This window comes from Thalassophryne amazonica, chromosome 14 (assembly GCF_902500255.1).
Source record: "Thalassophryne amazonica chromosome 14, fThaAma1.1, whole genome shotgun sequence".
NCBI classification, from domain to species: domain Eukaryota; kingdom Metazoa; phylum Chordata; class Actinopteri; order Batrachoidiformes; family Batrachoididae; genus Thalassophryne; species Thalassophryne amazonica.
The window spans coordinates 25,531,081-25,551,786 of NC_047116.1; the positions used below are offsets into that span (position 1 = coordinate 25,531,081).

The window sequence follows — 20,706 nt, forward strand, 5'->3', positions numbered from 1 at the left end:
ATGATAAGGGGCGGTACTGTGGCGTACACAGCAGTATATAAACGTGTTAATGGCCATGAATGCAAAATTACATTAAATTAGCAAATCAAAGTTTTGTGAATTAGGGTGGAGATGGTTTTTTGCATGATTTACTAAGACTAATTGCGCAAATGGTAAGGGGCGGTAATGTGGCATACAGAGCAGTATGTAAACGTGTTAATGGCCATGAATGCAAAATTACATTAAATCAGCCACTTGCAGATATGCATGGTGTGCTTTGTTCCACATAAATGCGCTACAAAGCTGAGCATTTTCATGTGCTGACAATATAACAAAAAAATATCCTATTTCAGCCATTTAAGTATTGTTACATTTACAGTAATCTGGCAGTCAACCACACGCAGACAACAGTGCGCACAGTTCTCTGAGCTTTACTAAATGGTCACTGCTATCATTTTTGGGTTATATTAATGATTCTACTCTTAAACTAAGTGTATTTTTGCATTTTATTATTTTATTTGTGATTGATTGAATGGTCTATCAGTGAAAATCCTCCAGGCAGAAACCCATTTTTGTGTTGATAGTGCTTCCCTTGTGTCGCAGATATTTGCCATGCATCTGTGTTTGTGCATATATTTTGTGAATGTACAGCAGACACATTATCAAAAGAAATTGCAGTATGTGTTATATGTCAAGGTCATGTCACACCATGACAGAGCAAACTGATTCGTTATGCATATAAATATTTTGTCTGGTGGCAAAATCGTGTAATCCGTTGGTCTCCCGTGGATTTGGGGTTCTGACGGACAGATGATGTCACATTTCCACTTACAACACAGAGAGCTGCAAATGGATGTTCGCAGTTTCAAGACATATGTGTGTGCTGGGGGAAGCTGGATTTGAACAGGATTTGCCAAGGTCTGAACGCAAATGTGGATAATAAACAGCAAGTTAGCAGAGCCTTCTCACCAAGAGAATCTGCCCGGATAAAAAAGATTAAAAGCACACAGCCTCTGTTTCTTCAGTGTGACCTGGAACAGCTGCGTCGGGTCCCTTCTCCACTCATACAGTATTCACACCCCACACCAGAGCTTTGGCCAATCAGAAGCCCAGTCTGAAACATCGGAAAGCTGTAAGATATGAAAGAATGAGTACTATAAAAGTAAATAACAAGTAGAAGACAAAACAGTAACCAAATGTGCAGGCAGCTCTCCACCTGAGCTCTGCCCTAAATTTTGAGCATGCACAAAACTTGACAGACTCGGCGGAAATCGGCTGAAAAGGAACTCATTTTGTGGATGGGAAAAGGACTTTTGTAGAACAAAACAAAGACAAACGGAAATGCAAAATTCGTATCAGCTTTGCATACTTTTCCTAGATCAGTCATGCAGTGACACGAGCATTATATTGGTTTGTGTTCTCTGTGTTTGCTAGCATTTTCCAGATGTGCATGCCACGTTTTGATGCAACCACCTGTGCAATTGATGCATGATTTGTGTGTGTGTGTGTGTGTGTGTGTGTGTGTGTGTGTGTGTGTGTGTGTGTGTGTGTGTGTGTGTGTGTGTGTGTGTGTGTGTGTGTGTGTGTGTGTGTGTGTGTGTGTGTGTGTATTTCTGCATTTGCTTGTGTTGCTTTAATTTGGAAGTGTTGTGGCCTCTGTCCACCACCATAATTTAAAGTCTCATTGCATGTTTTAACCACAAGCAAAACATTCATCTCAGAATATGTGAAATACTCAAAATGTTTTGGGTGAAATAAACTCATGCAAACGCTCTGTGGTTACAATTTGCAAGTCTTGTTCCAAATCTTGTAAGAAGAAGCAGAGACCTGCCTGTTTCACGGCTTCAACAGTGAACCATTTCATACAGCACCCCGTGTGTTTCATGCATTTAAAAAAAATTGTTTTAAGCCTCCTGCTTTTGTGGACTGTGTTTCTTTCTGGTCAGCGGAATGCTTGGAGGAGGTGCTGCAGAACAAAATGATTTATTAAAAGCTACCGCTGAGGCGTTATTATGTGTGGGAAACGTAGATGATATTTTGTCAATGACTTTTATGTTTATCTGGCTGTTATTTGATAATTGGTGCTTTGTATTATCCTGAAGTGCATTTATTACGCAGTGACTGATACTGAACTGAACTTCACTGCCTAAATGCCTACTTATGTGAAATCAAAGAATGAAAAATGGAAAGTAGTTGGCCGCTGATAACAGTGCAATTTAATTTTAGATTAGCATTCACATTATTTTATGATCACATGAAACATTTGTTGACAACAGTAAGTTTTTGTGGCAGTGCTCATTAAACCTAATGCCCGAAAGTGAGTTTTTCTTAAGAATGATAACCTGCCAATATTTGTTGTTCATTGTTGTAAGATGGTTGTTTTCTGTAAGTCACTCACAAATTGAATAGAATCCTCACTCTGAAACATCGGAGACAGTCCTCCTCCCCTAAACTGCCCCATAGGTCATTTGTGCCTTCAATTTATTAGGACTTATAGTTACATGTTAAAGTTAAGTGACCTCCAGTGGGTGCGTCAAAAATGTGCTCCGAGCATGAACAATAAAAAACAAGGTCACTTCATGTCTCTGTCACATTTTGTCCTGAACAGTTGATTTTGTGTCTTGTTCATGTTCTGTTTTTAATCCTAGTCTGTAATCTTAACAAATTATAGGCCATATTTTGACACTGAACACAAATAGGACTTGCACAGAGTTCGCAAACCCACTTGGAAGCACATCTGAGTGCATTTTGTTGTTTAAGCAGATGGAAATGGTGTAAGTACATGGCTTGGGTTACCATGTTCATTATTCTTGGGTATTTTGTAGCATTTTGGTTAAATGCATTTTTTTGTACATGAAATACATTTGGTATTGTACATCTGCATGCCTTTGCACAGCCCCATGCCACTATGTTAGATTTATTTGACAGTGAACACAGTTTTGCCTATTTGTCTACTCAACTATTTTACTTCTTACAGAAGTATTTTTTTTTCTTTTCTTATTATTGTTTACACAAGAATGACACCAGATCAAATTCCTTGTATGTGAGAACTTACTTGTCAATAAATTTGATTCTGATTCTGACATACATGTACCAAATGTTCATGTGGGTTGAGTTTGAAAGCATGAATAAACAACCTATATGGTCGTACAGATTGTGAAAAATTGTGTCCATATTACCTACACCATTAACAACAGATGTTATTTTTTTCTTTACATTTGCTTAACCATATTACAGTTTTGGCATGACCAAATATCCAGGAAGCATTGTCCTAAAGCTACCCAGTGTTTCCAGTTGACAATGAAGAATTCAAACATGGCAACATACTGTGTAACAAACAAGACAATGGAGCTTTTATTAATGGAAATAGGCACTTTAGTTTAATTTTTGACGTTGAAAGTGTGTACCTTTTCCTTAGAGGAATAAATACACATCTAGACCCACAATCCAGTACAAAAGCAACACAGTACAGAGATCTTCATAACAAGAATCTGTGATTCAAGTTTGATTTGATTTAGGTATTGATTCAGCTCATAGTCATAAAACAAAACATTTAAGAAAACATCAGTTAATACATAAGCTATGAAATATCAGATGCTCCAGAAATTTAATATCACAGAAAATGTTGTCTCCTTCTACCCTGCCAGTGGTAAACTGAGTCATTTTTTTGGGCAGTCCCCCAAAAATGTGAGCCACTCCCCACCCTTAGCCTCTACTCTAAACGATACAGTTGTCATTTTCACGCCCAGTGCCCACGTTCTTTAAATTGTGAGTGTACTTGCATTTATTTGTGTGTCCATCGGCATATTGGTCTTAAAACAAGGAGTGGTCTGGCGCAGTGCTAGTGAATTGCTGGCATGAGAAAGAAGAAAATTGTTGCACCATAGACTACAAGGAATGTCATCTAAAAGCGAGTATGAAGTTGTTCTGATATCTAGAATATTTAGATATTACTTGCATCAGCAGAGGTGGTGGCAAAATAGTTAAGTGGGCTTGTTTCCAGTGTGGAAGGTTCCCAGTTCAAGGCCACCCCTGCCCATGCTCAGTGTAATGTGGAGTTGCAGAAAGCCATCCCATGTAAAACGTGTGCCAAGTCAACATGCAGATCCACCTCGTATTTGCTGTGTCAAGGGAAAAAGTCGAAAGGGTTTACTTCCTAGATAATTACATGCATCAGTGGATTCACAATGCATGAACACTCTGCTAATGAACTCAATGAAACTGAATTAAAAACAAGCACTGAATGAAAAAAAAGTGAACAAATGCAGTACTTTACCTCAGCATGTCATTGCTTCCCCTCAGGGAGCTTTGGTGGCCACGTCACCAATTGTGCATTTAGACATGTTTGCACAGGTCCATTAACTCACCAGAAAACCTCTCCTTTGCACACCTCAGCTCTTAAAGGGAACAACAGATAGAAATCTGATTGTGTAATTCTTGTTATGCACAAAATACACCCATGAATAATTACATAAGTGACAAAATACAACCCTTTGCATCCTGCACCTTATTTTGCACTTTGATTACACACCCTCCAAATAGCAAATTAGAACTGGACATACCTCAAATGTACTCTTGGTATGGAGTTTACACTGGTTGCTAGATACGATCCATTTGACCTGCATATTTTTGGAGGTGGGACGAAGCTGGAACATTAGGAGGGAACCCACACAAACACGTGGCGACCATGCAAACTCCACACAGAAAGGACCAGATTGGAAGTGATCCCAGGACTTTCTTGCTGTGAGGCAGCAGTGCTAACTACTAAACCACCGTGCCACCCCACAAAAACAAGTTATATCTTTAAAACATATATATATATCCATAATAAGAAATTTTAAATGTGATTTTTGTGATCAGCAGCTTCAAATCCATAACATATATCCAAAGGTGTTAAGGAAGCAAACTTTGTTGTCCAGTCCATATGGCATGCATGTAAAATTCTGTAAATAATATTGAATAGATAGAAATGGCAACAGTACTCAAAAGTCACCTCATGCTGGAATACATAACTCTACGCTCTACTCTACCCTTCTCCTGCTGACGTCTGCTGTCACACTGTACTCTTGCAGGTAAGCAGCACACCAGGTTGCATCCGAGCCCTTACCAAGATGCAGTACTGCCAGTTTTGTCGGGGTATTCCAACAGTCAAACCCTGTAGGAACTACTGCCTGAACGTCATGAAGGGCTGCCTGGCCAACCAAGCTGATCTTGATCCTGAGTGGAACCAGTATGTTGGTAAGTAAACCTCTTTTCATTTTGGTCACAGTGATCAGTTATTTTACATTATACGGCCTGTTCATGGCAAAACATGAGTAAAGATTTTGCTGCAGAGGTTGTCGTGCCACACTTGCTTTAGTGGGCGGCTGCACAGTATAAGCCAAATAGAAGAAATGTAGATGTGAGAAAAGATATGACAGCATTACCATTCTGAATGGTTTTTGCTAAATTTTATAATAAAAAACTATGGTTGGTTTCAGCTCAAGTTTAGGTGAAAATGTGCTGTTAATTTTGAACAAACCACCAAATTTGGCTGAATTTATTTTGTTTAGGTGAAAATGTGCTGTTAATTTTGAACAAACCACCAAATTTGGCTGAATTTATTTTTACCTCAGTAACTTTTAGTGCTGTGGTAAGATTGCAATGAAAATGAAATATGCACTGGCAAACCCCAAAATAAAACCTTGTGCCAAATTTAAAGGAGCTATGTTACAAATTTGGGAGACCTGGATCAACACATATCTATACTTTCAATAACTTCCTGGATTTGATCATCAGAAGTGTATCTGTATGCGGGAAAGTGTTGAACTTGCAGAAACATGCACTTATCTTGGCAGTGACATTCATACGCCTGGGTCCTTAGAGATGGTGAGATGCCTGGGAAGACCTCATGGAGGCATGAGGTCACTGGGCAGAAGTAAGTCCTATAGAGGCCCTGAGACCTGTTGATGCCGGTACTTATCACTGGATTCCATATTGTGAAGCAGATGAGAGTCTACGACTCTGCTGGACAGGATACCTGTCTGACGCAGGTTACTTCCCCAGCCAGGATTAGTACCCATTTACATTTGGATAGACGAGAACAACACAGATGTGTATTATGAGCAGGATTTGAACCGTAGTACAGATTAACAGGCCAGCTGGACGGAGGTTTTTGGCAATGCCAATACCTTTTCAGGGGAACAACGTTCCAAGTCTGTAGGGTCCTGGTTGGCCTCATGTGCAAAGACTTGCGTGGATTTCTGACTGAAACATGGCATACGCTAAAACCTAAAAACTGTCGTATGCACAAAAATATCCAGATGTATCAAAGTGTGCGTATGCATTGATCCAAGCATGTTCCTTTTGTATATACCAATCAACGTGGAATTGAGCGCACATGCTGACATACCAAACTCCTCCCTCTCCACGACCCTATTTAAATATGCAAATTCATGTAAATAGGCCCTGGGACCTGGGTATTCCCCTCTATCCAATAATGCCACATGAACACAAAAGAAATAATATCAAGTGTGAGCTACAGATGACTGGAAATGATCTTGAGCCATGCAGGGATAGTTTATTTGGTATTCTGTCAAATGGAATAAACATGAAACAGAAAAAAGTTAGTGGGAGCATGTGTGTGAGGGCGTAAATGCTGTGAGCTCAGAGTAGTGCACACACAAATGAGGTGCACTGTGGCCGATGGTGTGTGACATCCACAACTTTACATATGTGTTGATTAACAAAGACTGAACACAGGGAGACAATTGGGGGCCTGTTAAGAAGCCCTGCAGCTCTACTTTCACCATCAAGAAAAACCATTAATAATCATAACAAACAACATATTTGAATGTGCATGTGCCCAAATGTGCCCACACTGGTTTTTATTTGGAACAGTTACACAAATAAACTATTTACTCAGCATCGTGCACCGTGCCAGCCTCTAACCTGTTCCCAACCATGCATTTGCACATCACATATGATTTGAACATTGATAGAATGAAAATGTCTCCCATTAAAAAAAACAAATTCAACATGTGATGGCGCCTTTATAGCAATTAGTGTGCAGTCAATAGCTCTAATTACATTAGGGAAACTGGTTCTCACTCCAAATTGCATACCTGGATAACATTTGGATGATTATGTTCCATGCAGCTGGCATGGCTCGGCTCAAGGTTGACTGACACACTCCTGACCGATCAGCCAGCTCCTGCTAGAATGCCCCTGTTGCCAGGAACCCCAGGGTGGTCAGCACCTGTATGGGCATGGACAACCCCTGGCTCCTCACATTGTTTGCTAGGGCCGGCTGCAGTTCTGCGCACAACTCCAGCAACAGTGGCCTTGGTAATCAGAATCAGCCAATGAGCCAATTATCGTCATTTGCAAGTAAATCCTCACGTTCCCCGAATACACGCTCATGTCGGACTGCACCATTTGCAAGGTCCGCTAACAACACTAACATAGCCATTGTTAATGTCATTATCCCCATGACGTTGCACATGCTTTTATGTCCACCCATATAACTGCAAACACATTGGTGTGTTAATTGTTCATCAGTGTGTCTCTGATGTGCACATCACTCTGATGACTTCTTGTTTTCACACTATTAAGTTTTCCAGCATCACCGCTACATGTCGCCAGTGGACCATAGCTGTAGAAACGTGCGTACACCAGCCACAAACTTGGCGTGGCACACCGCACATTTCTGTACCTGAGGCCCCTGGTCTTTCCTGTCTTACTGTATGACTGAGACGTTGATGCTAACCAGTGTGCTAAGGCGACGACTAGATGTATTTGGTACTAGTATTCTTCAGAGGATCCTAGTGTGCCGCTCAACTGATGAGATCATTTTGTGTCGAAGTGGTTATGATTAGAGACTCCGATGAGGAGCATCACTTCTATTGTAATGGTGCATCAACTATAACATTTTGATCGTGGTACATTACCTTGAGCATGAGCCACACCGGTGCCTCAGAATTAAGTCTCCCATTGGCTGGAGAAGGCAAGGGAATACTCACATTTAATCTGGGTGCGGTACCTAGATGGTTATTTTTGAGAAGTGGGGATGGATCAGTTGTTTGCCTGGGTCTTTGCCTTCCAGTACTTAGGGCCAGTCCATCATGAGTTGGCTGTAGCGGTATGCAGCACCAGTGCACATTTCCTTTTTTTGACTTGCCTGTTTTATAAAGGAACAAAACTGGACTCCAGAAACCTCGCTGTCCAACACACACATACAGATATTGTTGGTTTTTGTGCGATAAGAACTGCATGAGGTCAACCAGTGTTGTACATGTGCTAATGTCCCAGATTACCTCAAAACTGTGAGAAGTGTATGAGTTTATATCTTTTTTTAAAAATTGCTTGTACTGGCAAGTAAAACTAAAGGGACCTGAAACAACAAAATCATGCAGACTGCAGATTCTAAAACAGCCAACACTGATATGACTAGGTGTTGAAAAATGAACGTTTTTAATCGTATTTGTCCAGATAGACTTATCAGAGCTCTGTGCCATCACCCTGGATGTATTTAGCATTGTGTGAGGTTTTTAACAATTATTTTGTTCAGAACTAATTAGTGCGATAAGTGAGAGAAGCAGGCTCAGGTCAAGCATGGTTATTATGTAAATTTGAGAGATTACAGAAATAGGTGTGTTGTAGTGTTTGACTTGCTATTTTGAGAGAGTTCACGGCTGGCGCTGTGTTCGTGACGTTTTTACAACAACACCGACTGACACACATTGGGCCCTCAGATAAGAAGAATCTTTTATTTGTCATTCTTCTGTCAGTGATTTCTTGGAGGAAAAGGCTTTTTATTCATGATATTCTGCTCGCCTGCTGTGCTAAATGGGGACTCGTAATAGGGCAGAAGTGCACAGCGGGAAGTGTAAAGCTTTGTGAAGAGAGGTTCAGTGGGTACTTGTTCAGCTTGGAGACAAAATGTTCAAACGTGAATGTAACCGTTATATATTTGTTTCATATTTCATTGAATGATGTGTACATATGTTTCCTGTGATTCAGATGTAGTTGCCTCATAGAATTGAACTAAAGTGGTAGTAGTGGAAATGTGACTTGGCCGCCCGCCGGTTTTCTTGTATTAAAAGCGCCAGCCAAATGGAAAAATGTAAGATAAATAGAAGGCACATGAATAAGTAAATCAGTGAAGTACAGAAAACACAAATTGTAGGTTGGATTGCTAAATATCATATGGAAACATTCATTTATTATTTATTTATTTGTTGTTTTTTGTGAAATTGAGATTAGAAGTTGAGTATCTCAGCTGCTATAATGTGTTATTTCTAAGTGACACATTTGCTCAGAGCTTCATATCAAAATTGTTTTGATGCAAACATTTCCATAACCATAATTAGCCTCCATCCACACCTCCTGTAGGGCCCCTTCACACATAGTACAAATAAATAGAAATCAGGGTGAATCACGGCGAAACAGCTCGTATGACTGAACCACGAAAACATCGAGCCGACGTCAGGAGTGACACGTGGTCAGGCAGGCGTGAACGAAACCATCGCAGCAGGAACACAGTGCGAGTAGTTGGAGCATGTGTAACCACATCGCGCAGCTGCTGTGAAAAAAAAAAAATAAATACATGCCACCCACCGGATCTGAACCTACAATTTACAAAAGCGCTGATTGCCAGCCAGAAACTTTACCACTACACTGCCATCGCTGTACTATAAAAGTTGCGGAAAAATGCCTGAAATCAACAAGGAGATAGACGTATTTTAAAAAAAATAAAACCACACAGTCATGAAATGACATGAATGGAGCAGTGCGCTCTTATCGTGTCCACATCTACTGCCCTGGCATCTCCAGCTGGCTCTGCATGCGTGTCCGGCCCAACATGCGTGTCCTGTCAGCAGCGTGCCTCAGGACAGACACCGTGTCAACTGAAACAGAGCTCACGTGGGTGACGTGACATTCAGATCACCTGCTGTGTATTATGATTTGACGGTCTGTTTCACCTGGGGCAGCCTGTCAATGTGCACACAGTGCGCTCACTCGCTGCAGCTCGTCACAACAACAATATATGTTTTTATGTATGTCCACGTGAGGACAGCCATTAGACACACATGCATTACAGTGGACAGTAGTAAGTTCATGTCCGTCCAAACACGGTGCATGTTCCCCAGCCGTGACGTGCAGAACCAGAGATCTCAACAGCTGCGGCTGTCGGCAACCACACCCCCTGTCATTTCAGTGCACACACCAACGTGTCGCTATGTGTCTGTGTTATGTGATTGTGTCTCTTTAGTTATTTTTACTGCCATTTAGTTATCCCCCCCCCCCGCCCATCCGTAACACATCCGCCACGTGTTGCACATGGGGGGTGGGGGTAGGTGGGAGGGAGTGAGTGCAACACATGCGCGATTCACACCCACAGCACATGTGTTGCGGGGGGAGCTGACACTCTGGCATATCACATGTGCTTTGCTGTTTTGCAAAGCCACGGTCATGGAGGCACTTAGAAAAAATTTCACAGCCAGCTCGAAAGTGATCATCTGCTCACTATTTTTGTACTAACAGTGCGAATGGCCCCACAGTTTCTAAGTGCCAGGCGAGCCGTGTTAGATGTTTGTGTGTGTCACCTGGAATTTGACCAACACCTGCCAGAAGAGGGATCGAATGAGGGACCGCTGGTGTGCGCAAATAGTTGTAACAACAGGTGTACGAGGCATTGCAAGCAGCTCCAATTTTACACACATTGCATACGCTTCCTGCTTCGTGCGCAGTTCAGCCACATTCGTACTATGTGTGAAGGGGCCCTTAGCCATCCTTGGCCACTTAGATAATAACAGCAGCACTTCTGTAAATGAAAATAACAAAATCTAACACATCCAAAGCAGGCCTGCAACAACTAATGGATAAAATCTATTATAGAAAATTGTTGGGAACCATTTTTATTATCAGTTAGTCACAGGCAAAATGCATTGTCGTGTGCCAATGGTGAATTTTAGCGTGGTAAAATCTCAGGTGGCTTCATCAAAGTTCTTTCAAACATCTCTAATGGCACATAAATCGGCTGAATCTTTCCCTCATATTTTACAGTGTTCATCTTGAATAGGAAAAAAAACACCACAGTGGCAACTCCACAGAGGATGAAGTTAGCATGTAGCTGTAGTTAGCCTACGGCTATGCTGTATAATAACTGGTGGATTATAATAACTGTAATATAGAGCTATGATATATTATTTATAGTGTACGTGGGTTGAACAGATAAAAACACCTTGGCAACTTCATAGAGGATGAGGAAGTTAGCATGTAGCTGTATATAGCCTACAGCTACATGCTGACTTTGCAACTAGAGATTTCAAATGCAGCTGTTCTTATAAGTTATAGCTAAACCAACCCATGCTAGCTGCACACCCCACCCCCCTACAAATTCCACATCTCACATTCTGTATTTATGACTATTTCTCTTTTTTCTGCATTAGCAAGGATATTAGCCATCTATTTTTTGCTATTACTCAAAAATGGCAGCTGTGTTTGTTTTGGTATCACAGTATTATGACAATCAGCATTCTCATGAGAACATGAAACCAGCAGCTAACCTTGTTAACACCTAACATTCTAAGACGAACTTGCACTCCTATGAACAAATATATAAACAAGAACATAGGTTTGCCAGGGTGTAGACTATCCAGTTGTAGGGTTGTCAACCGTCCCTTGAAAAATGGAATCATCCCTTATTTGGAAATAAAAGTGTACGTTCCATATTGACCTGAAACGGGACGCAGTTTGTCCCGTATTTCTGTGAGAATCAAAAAGTCTGTAAAATGTCAATGGAATTGACTTGCGCTTTATATGGAAACTTACGGTAAATTTGATCCCAGCCTCTCTCCTTCTCTTCACCAATGAGCTGACAGACACGAGTTGACGATACAGAATCACTCTTATCTCATTGGTTGAGGGAGATCTGCTCGCAAGAAGATCCCGGACGAGAATCATGAGCCGACGACGGTCGTCGGACGACCATAGCAGCATGGCTGATACCGACACAGACACTGCAGATACGCCTACGAACAGCAATGTCTGTAACGTCGTTACTCCTCCTCGAAAAAAAACAAAACAAAAAACAAAGCAAAAATACATGGGCAAATGGGAAAAGGAAAATGGCTGGGTGGAAAAGGTGCAGGACAACAGATATAAGTATTGTAAGTATTGTTTATTTTTTCAGACTTTCACTGTTACATTGTTTTGGATGATATTTTTTTTGTTAATTTATACACTTTTAAATTAAGCAATAACATGACAGAGAAAGATTTATTTTTAAAGAATTTTTTTATATATATTTTGAAGCACGACAGGATGCTCATATTGAAATTGTGAGTGAAAATTTATTTTGCACTAAAAATAAATTGCTAAATAATAATTTGTTTTCCGCATGTTCATATCATAACAAATGCATGTGTGCATCTACTTAAATTCAGGGTCAAGTCAATAGTCAAATGGTTAAAAATCGTTTCACACACACGCTGGGAAGGGTGAAGGCAAAGGTCAGTTGGCCGGTCCATGGAAATAGAGACTGGAATGGACGTCACGTGACTAGCGGCGTGCCCCACGGTGGCCATTACTGAGGGTGGAGAGAGACCTTGATCCTGTTAAACGGAAGCGATATGAGGCGAAAAAAGGCAGCCAGTGCTTCATCATCAACTGCACGAACCACAAAAACAAATTCTCCAATACTAAAATGAACTGTACAAGAGCCTTAATGTAATTATGTAAAACAAATGTATATTTTAAAGTCGTTATGCCGCAATTTAATGTCAGTATACTGAGACTATAACTCAGCGCGATAAGTTCTTTTCATTAAGCTGCATTCACATGCGGAAACAAAAATGTTTAAATATATTTATGTCTATACATATACTTGCAGCTGTTGTTTAATATGATACGAGGTCTGTCCATAAAGTATAGGTCCTTTTTATTTTTTTCAAAAACTATATGGATTTCATTCATATGTTTTTACGTCAGACATGCTTGAACCCTCGTGCGCATGCGTGAGTTTTTCCACGCCTGTCGGTGATGTCATTGTGGGAGGAGTCGTCCAGCCCCTCATCGGAATTCCTTTGTCTGAGAAGTTGCTGAGAGACTGGCGCTTTGTTTGATCAAAATTTTTTCTAAACCTGTGAGACATATCGAAGTGGACACGGTTCGAAAAATTAAGCTGGTTTTAGGTGAAATTTTAACGGCTGATGAGAGATTTTGAGGTGATACTGTCGCTTTAAGGACTTCCCATGGTGCGAGACGTCGTGCAGCGCTCTCAGGCGCCATCGTCAGCCTGTTTCAAGCTGAAAACCTCCACATTTCAGGCTCTATTGATCCAGGATGTCGTGAGAGAACAGAGAAGTTTCAGAAGAAGTCGGTTTCAGCATTTTATCCGGATATTCCACTGTTAAAGGAGATTTTTTTAATGAAAGATGTGCAGGCGGATTGCAGCATCGGCTCGCAGCCGCCGTGATGCTCCGCCACAGGATAAACATCTCCGTTGGAAGCCTTAAGGACAAGTTGGAACATGTCCAGCTGTTAAACAATTTCTCATATACTCACTCCACTGAAAGCCATCAAAAGCCGCCTGGATTTTACAAATGGTTTTCAACACGGAGGTGTTTTTCCTGTGCCGCCGCACCGCGCCGGCTGCGTCCCGACGCGCGGACCCGTCCGCACGTCTTATTTTTCAGAGAGTTGGCAACCCTATCCGGTTGTTAAATGTGACATAACGCATCATGTGATTTTCAACTTCCGGCTCCAAACAAAAAAGGCGCATTATCATTAACATTGAAAACTGCACTGAGATGATCTGATCAGGCTGCACATGGACAACAGCATTAACATCGCAACATAAAACTCTTTGTATATTGTGCGTAAAACTCTCCTGGATATATTAACTGGGTTTTAAGACGTTGTTACTGCATTTGTTTTATGTAAAAATGTCAGACACTCAGGTCGTTTCTCCGTTATTTTCACTGGGAGTTGCTGCGAGCTATGATCGCTTCCTGTTCATGTCGTTCGGGGAGAAATGAAGTTTGCACTTAACATCCTGTTTATTGTAATAAATAATTTTTATTAACAAACAGACATGTATATTTTACCTGTGCATCATAAAATATGTAACCTAAAAGGAAAAAAAGTTTTATTAAGTGTTCTGACCGTAGAACGAATGCGGTTAACGGAGGTGGAGGCGGCGAAGGGAGGGACGGAGGTTTGCGCACAATGTAAACACAAACTAAACTTAAACTGTAAATCCTTAAAAGGATCAAACAGACATAACTTTAATTGTAAACTTGGAGGTCTTTGGACCCGGAAACAGATTTATCACGTGATGCGTTACGTCAGCGCTTAACAACCGGATATAACGACAATACATCCACCCAAAATGTTATTTTTAATGGCTTTTGTGTAGAAAATTAATTTTAATTTTGTTTAAAATTAAAATAAATTAAAATCACAGTGACAGCTTTAATTTGTGATGTCTGAAGCAGGCAAAAACATGGTTGGGAGTCAAGAAAAAAGAGTTTTACTTGACATGTTGTAGTTGAAACAACTAATCAATTATCAAAGTAGCTGATAAATATTTGGAGTACTCAATTAATGATTAGTTTTAAAACATATTCAAGCACAGTTATACTTTTTTATGAATACAGTTAGAATGCAAAGTGATGTACTAATTTCTTGCCCATGTTTACCATGCACTTTAAGTACTTTAATATTGAACACATGTAGGTGGCTGATTTTCCATGCTTTAAATGCAGGAAATAAGATGCAGGCTCAGTAATCCATTGGATTTGATTGCTGCACTTACTGTACAATCTCCACACCCCTTGTTGCAAACACTTTGGTTTAATGAACACCTATGATACCACAAGCACAAGTGTACTGTAGGAGTCTGGAGCTCTAAATGAAAAGTTTTTCATCTTGCCTGGCATGACAGCATATTGGAGTACAAACATGCATTATCAACCTAATTAGCAGAAATACGCATAATCCAAAAATTCTGTTTGACAGTGAGGCCAAAGTTAATCAAGTGCAACTGTCCGCAAGCTGTTCATCACTTACAGCCCAAAACGTCTTGGACTACTTTGAACAGAAAATAGAGGATATAAGATTAAAAAAAAAACTCAACAAACTTTCATCAGACTGATCCTATAAGTAGAAGAAAGCCCAGATTTACTGATTTTTAACATCATCTTGTTTGGTATGCTGTTGCAAATTGTGGATAATGCTCAAAATACTGTTTGCCTCTTTGATCAGTCACCAACTTAATTGTTTCAGGACCTGTAGTCTTCACTTGGACCCACTATGATGAAAATGATTAACCTGTCACAGCTGGTTCTGTTCCTGCATGCATTAAATCTACAGTGATTAAACCTATTTGTAAGAAACCCAACTTAGATCTGGCTTCACTGACAAATTATGGGCCAGTATCAAATCTACCTTTCTCCTCAAAAATGCTTGAAAAAGTAGTTTCAGTGCAGCTTGTGGCTTATCTTAGTGATGATAATCTCTTTGAGCCACTGCAATTGGTGTTTAGAACTTATCACAAAACAGAGATAATACTTATGAAAATGGTGAATGATCTTCTGCTTGCAATGGACTCTGATACCACGACAGTGCTGCTACTGCTGGATCTTAGTGTAGTGTTTGAGACAGTTGATCATTGTGCATTGTTGGAGAGGCTTGAAAGTTATTTTGGTGTTACTGGTAAGGTCAACACAGTGGCTTAGTGGTTAGCACTGTTGCATCAGCAAGAATGTCCCAGGTTCACTTTTAACCTGGTCCTTTCTGTGTGGAGTTTGCAAGTCCTTCCCATGTTTGTGTGGGTTCCCTCCTGATGCTCCAGATTCCTCCTGCTTCCAAAGACATGCAGGTTGGGTGAATTGGTCACTGTAATTTGACCATAGGCGTGAGTGAGAGTGTGAATGTATTTTCTTTTGGCCCTGCTATAAAAGGTGGCCTCTGCAAGGTGTGCCTACGGTGCATCTGGAAAGTAATCACAGCGCTTCACTTTTTTCCCCATTTTGTCATGTTATAGCCTTATTCCAAAATGGAGTATTTTTTTCCCCTCGAATTTCTACACACAACACCCCATAATGAAAACATGATTTATTATTATTATTATTATTATTATTATTATTATTATTATTATTATTGCAAATCTATTAAAAATTTAAAATAAGAAATCACACTTTTTGTATTCACACTCTTTGCTCAATGCTTTGTTGATGCACCTTTGGCAGCAATCAAAGCCTCAAGTTTTCTTGGGGCTATCTATCTCTGGACAGTTCTGTCCATTCCTCTTTGCAGCACCTCTCAAGCTCCATCAGGTTGGATGGGGAGCGTCGGTGCACATCCATTTTCAGATCTCTCTAGCGATGTTCAATCGGATTTGGGTCTGGGCTCTGGCTGGGCCATTCAAGAACATTCACAAAGTTCTCCTGAAGTCACTTCTTTGATATGAGGTCTGTTAGAAAAGTATCCAACCTTTTTATTTTTTTCAAAAACCTGATGGATTTGAATCACGTGTGCTTGCATGAGCCAGCCTTGAACCTTCGTGCCTGGGTGGAGTCTCTCATCAATTTTTCTTTGCAAAGAAATGGCGGAACAACTGGAGCAGCGTGACTGCATCAAATTTTGCCAGAAACTGGGCAACAGCCAGGTGGAAACCATTCGGAAGATTCAGATGGTTTTCGGTGATGATACTATGGGCATCACACAGATTAAGGAGCGGTACAACCGGTTTAAAGATGTCCGCACAACGATGGAGGGCGAGCCGCACTCTGGTTGGCCATCAACATGCTGAAATGACCAGATCATTTCCAAAGTGAACGCTGTGGTGATGTGGGACTGTCGTGTGACTATCCTAGAAATTGCGGAAGAGGTGGACATCAGCACTTTTTCGGAACATTCCACTGTGACAGAAGATTTTGCCATGAAGAGTCGCAGCGAAATTCATCAGCACGAAGCTGATGGCGCAGCAAAAGCGCCTCCGTGATGAAGTCTCACAGGACATGTTGTGACATGCTCACCTTGGCCACAATTTCTCGGATAGTCACACGACTGAAAAGCCACCGAAAGCCGTCTAACTCTTCCGAATGGTGGAAGAGCTGGGCATGTCACAACATGTCCTGTGAGGCTTCAACACGAAGGTGCTTTTGCTCCGCCATCAGCTTCGTGCCGATGAATTTCGCTGCAACTCTTTTCATGGCAAAATCATCTGTCACAGTGGAATGTGCCAAAAAGTGCTTCAAATCCATCAGGTTTTTGAAAAAATAGAAAGGTTGGATACTTTTCTAACAGACCTCATATCTTGGCTGTGTGCTTAGGGTCATTGTCCTGCTGAAAGATGAGCCGTTGTCCCACTGTGAGGTCAAGAGTGCTCTGGAGCAGGTTTTTTCATCCAGAATGTCTCTGTACTTTGCTACATTCATCTTTCCCTTAATCCCGACTAGTCTCCCAGTTCCTGCTGCTGAAAAACATCCCCACAGCATGATGCTGCCACCACCATGCTTCACTGTAGGGATGGTGCCTGGTTTCCTTCAAACATGACGCCTGGCATTCACACCAAAGAGTTCAATCTTTGTCTCATCAGACCAGAGAATTTTGTTTCTCATGGTCTGAGAGTCCTTCAGGTGCCTTTTGGCAAACCTCAGGTGGGCTGCCATGTGGCTCATGTCTGGCCACTCTACCATATAGGCCTGACTGGTGGATTGCTGCAGAGATGGTTGTCTTTCTGGAAGGTTCTCCTATCTCCACAGAGGAATGTTGGAACTCTAACAAAGTGACCATCAGGTTCTTGGTCACCTCCCTGACTAGGGCCCTTCTCCCCCAGCCACTCAGTTTAAATGGGCAGCCAGTTCTAGGAAGAGTCCTGGTGGATCTAAACTTTTCCATTTACTAATGATTGAGGCCATTGTGCTCATTGGGACTTTCAAAGCAGCAGAAATGTTTCTGTACCCTTCCCCAGATTTATGCCTCAAGACAATCCTGTCTCAGAGGTCTACAGACAATTCCTTTGACTTCATGCTTGGTTTGTGCTCTGACATGCACTGTCAACTGTGGGACCTTATAAGTAGACAGGTGTGTGTCTATCCAAATCATGTCCAGTCAACTGAATTTCCCCTAGATGGATTCCATTGAAGCTGTAGAAACATCTCATGGATGATCAGTGGAAACAGGATGCACCTGAGCTCAATTTTGAGCTTCATGGCAAAGGCAGTGAATACTTATGTACATGTGATTTCTTAGTTGTTTTTATTTTTAATAAATTTGCAAAAATCTCACAGACTTTTTTGACATTGTCATTATGGGGTATTGTGTGTAGAATCCTGAGGAAAAAAAAATGAATTTCATCCATTTTGGAATAAGGCTGCAACATAACAAAATGTGGAAAAAGTGAAGCACTGTGAATACTTTCCGAATGCACTCTATGGTCTGTGAGGTTAAGAGACATCTGGGAAATGCTTATGCAGACATGAAGTTACAGTACAGAGGTGTTTGACAATGTTTATATCTTTGCAGTTAAAAGAAGGTCCAAGTCTTCATTTTCCTGGTGCTTTCAGTATTGTGAGCATCTGACACAACCAGTAACATTCTGTAAGGCAAGGGCTGGATGTCCTTGGTACCAGGTGTCACCAGAGAATCATTTGTTACCAGTGGAATGACTGTGTCAAATGATTGATTACTTACATAGACTCAGGTGAGGTAATTTGTGGTAGTATGTGTAGTTACATAAGTGATGAGGACCTCAGTCAGTGGAAGAAACCAATGGGATGCCCATTGATAAACTGGCTGTTGTATATAGACCGGTGGTCCACCTGGGTGGTTGGTAGTCAGGACCCAGTGCAGATCCACAGTGTGTTGGATGTTGTCACATGTAGCAAATGCTGCCACATCTGACCTAACCAGTATGCATTGATTCAGTAAAATCAGATTTCAGAGACCACGTGTTCATATAAAACAGCACAGATACGAGGTCTGTTAGAAAAGTATCCGACCTTATTATTTTTTTCAAAATCCATATGGATTTGAATCACGTGTGATTACATCAGACATGCTTGAACCCTCGTGGGCATGCGAGAGTTTTTTCACGCCTGTCGGTTACGTCATTCGCCTGTGGGCAGTCTTTGAGTGAGGAGTCGCCCACCCTCTCGTCGATTTTTTCATTGTTTAGGAATGGCTCAGAGACTGCTGCTTTGTTTGATCAACATTTTTTCAAAACTGTAAGGCACAACTGAGTGGACACCATTCGATAAATTCAGCTGGTTTTCGGTAAAAATTTTAACGGCTGATGAGAGATTTTGGTCCGGTAGTGTCGCTTTAAGGACGGCCCACGGCGCCTGACGGAGATCTGCGCTTCGAGGCGGCAGCGTCTCGCCGTTTCAAGTTGAAAACTTCCACATTTCAGGCTCTGTTGACCCAGGAAGTCATCAGAGAACAGAGAACTTTCAGAAGAAGTCGGCATGAGGAGTTTATTCGGACATTCCATTGTTAACGGACATTTTGTAATGAAAGAACGTGCGGGCAGAGTCGCATGTCGGGCCGGACCCGACCGCGGGGGGTCGCGACAGGAAAAACACCTCCGTTGGAAACCTTAACGGGCAAGTTGGAACATGCCCAAGCTGTTAAACAATTTCTCAGTTACTCACTTGTTGAAAGCCATCAAAAGCCGCCTGAATTTTACAAATGGTTTTCAACACGGAGGTGTTTTTCCTGTCGCGGTGCACACAGATTCGCCGAGTCGTCATGGAAACGACTCAGCGAATTTACACGCACGTCTTTCATTAAAAAATGTCCTTAAACAGTGGAATGTCTGCATAAAGTCCTCATGCCGGCCTCTTCTGAATCTTCTCTGTTCTCTCACGACGTCCTGGGTGAATTAAGCCTTAAATTAGGATGTTTTCAGGTCGAAACAGGCCGACGACGGCGCCTGGAAGCACTGCACGACGTCCCGCTGCGTGGGAAGTCCTTACAGCGACAGAAACACCCCATAATCTCTCATCAGCCGTTAAACTTTTCACCGACAACCAGCTTAATTTCTCGGATAGTGTCCACTCGGATATTCCTCACAGGTCCAGAAAAATGTTGATAAAGCAACGCGCGCCGTCTCGAGCAGCGTGTGAAACAAAGGAATTCAGCCGAGAGGGCTGGACCACATCTCACTCAAGGCCTGCCCACAGGGAAATGACGTCACCGACACGCGTGAAAAAACTCACGCATGCGCACGAGGGTTCAAGCATGATTGATGTAATTGCACGTCATTCAAATCCATATAGTTAAAAAAAAATAAAAGTGTCAGTTTCTTATCTAATAAACCTCGTACATTAACTGTTGGTCACAAAATCATGGCCAGAGGTGAATATTTTCATTTTCCAAAATCAACTGTGGCAACCCTGAACAAACTGGGGCAGCCAAATGACAAACAACAACTTTTGGCAATTCAATAGGAACAGCGTTACAGTAACAGCAAAATCTGACCATATTTTATCTCACCAATACAGATTTGCTCTGATTGTAATTCCGTTCCCGTAGAATTGCCCTGTACATTAATTTATGTTCTTTATGGGTTTGTTTCTGTGGCTCTATATTTGCAGAGTCGATTGTGTGGTATGAAAACATAAATCTATTAGCTGTGGATGCATGCTTTCACTTTGCTCACAGAAATGAAGCTCTTCGGTTGCATAAGGGATCCATGACAGCCTGAGTGACTCAGAGCAGTTGCACTGCAGCATG

The 20,706-nt window shown here is 41.4% G+C and overlaps 1 protein-coding gene across 2 annotated transcripts in view; it reads left to right on the forward strand.

Annotated features, from left to right (window-relative positions):
- The window catches only part of LOC117524397 (glypican-6-like), a 303,252-nt gene that overhangs the window by 174,142 nt on the left and 108,404 nt on the right, over positions 1-20,706 (forward strand). For both annotated transcript variants that reach the window (XM_034186164.1, XM_034186166.1), the window contains exon 4: positions 5,052-5,217. In XM_034186164.1, coding sequence (XP_034042055.1) covers positions 5,052-5,217 — 166 coding nt within the window. The remainder of the gene's footprint in view (positions 1-5,051; positions 5,218-20,706) is intronic.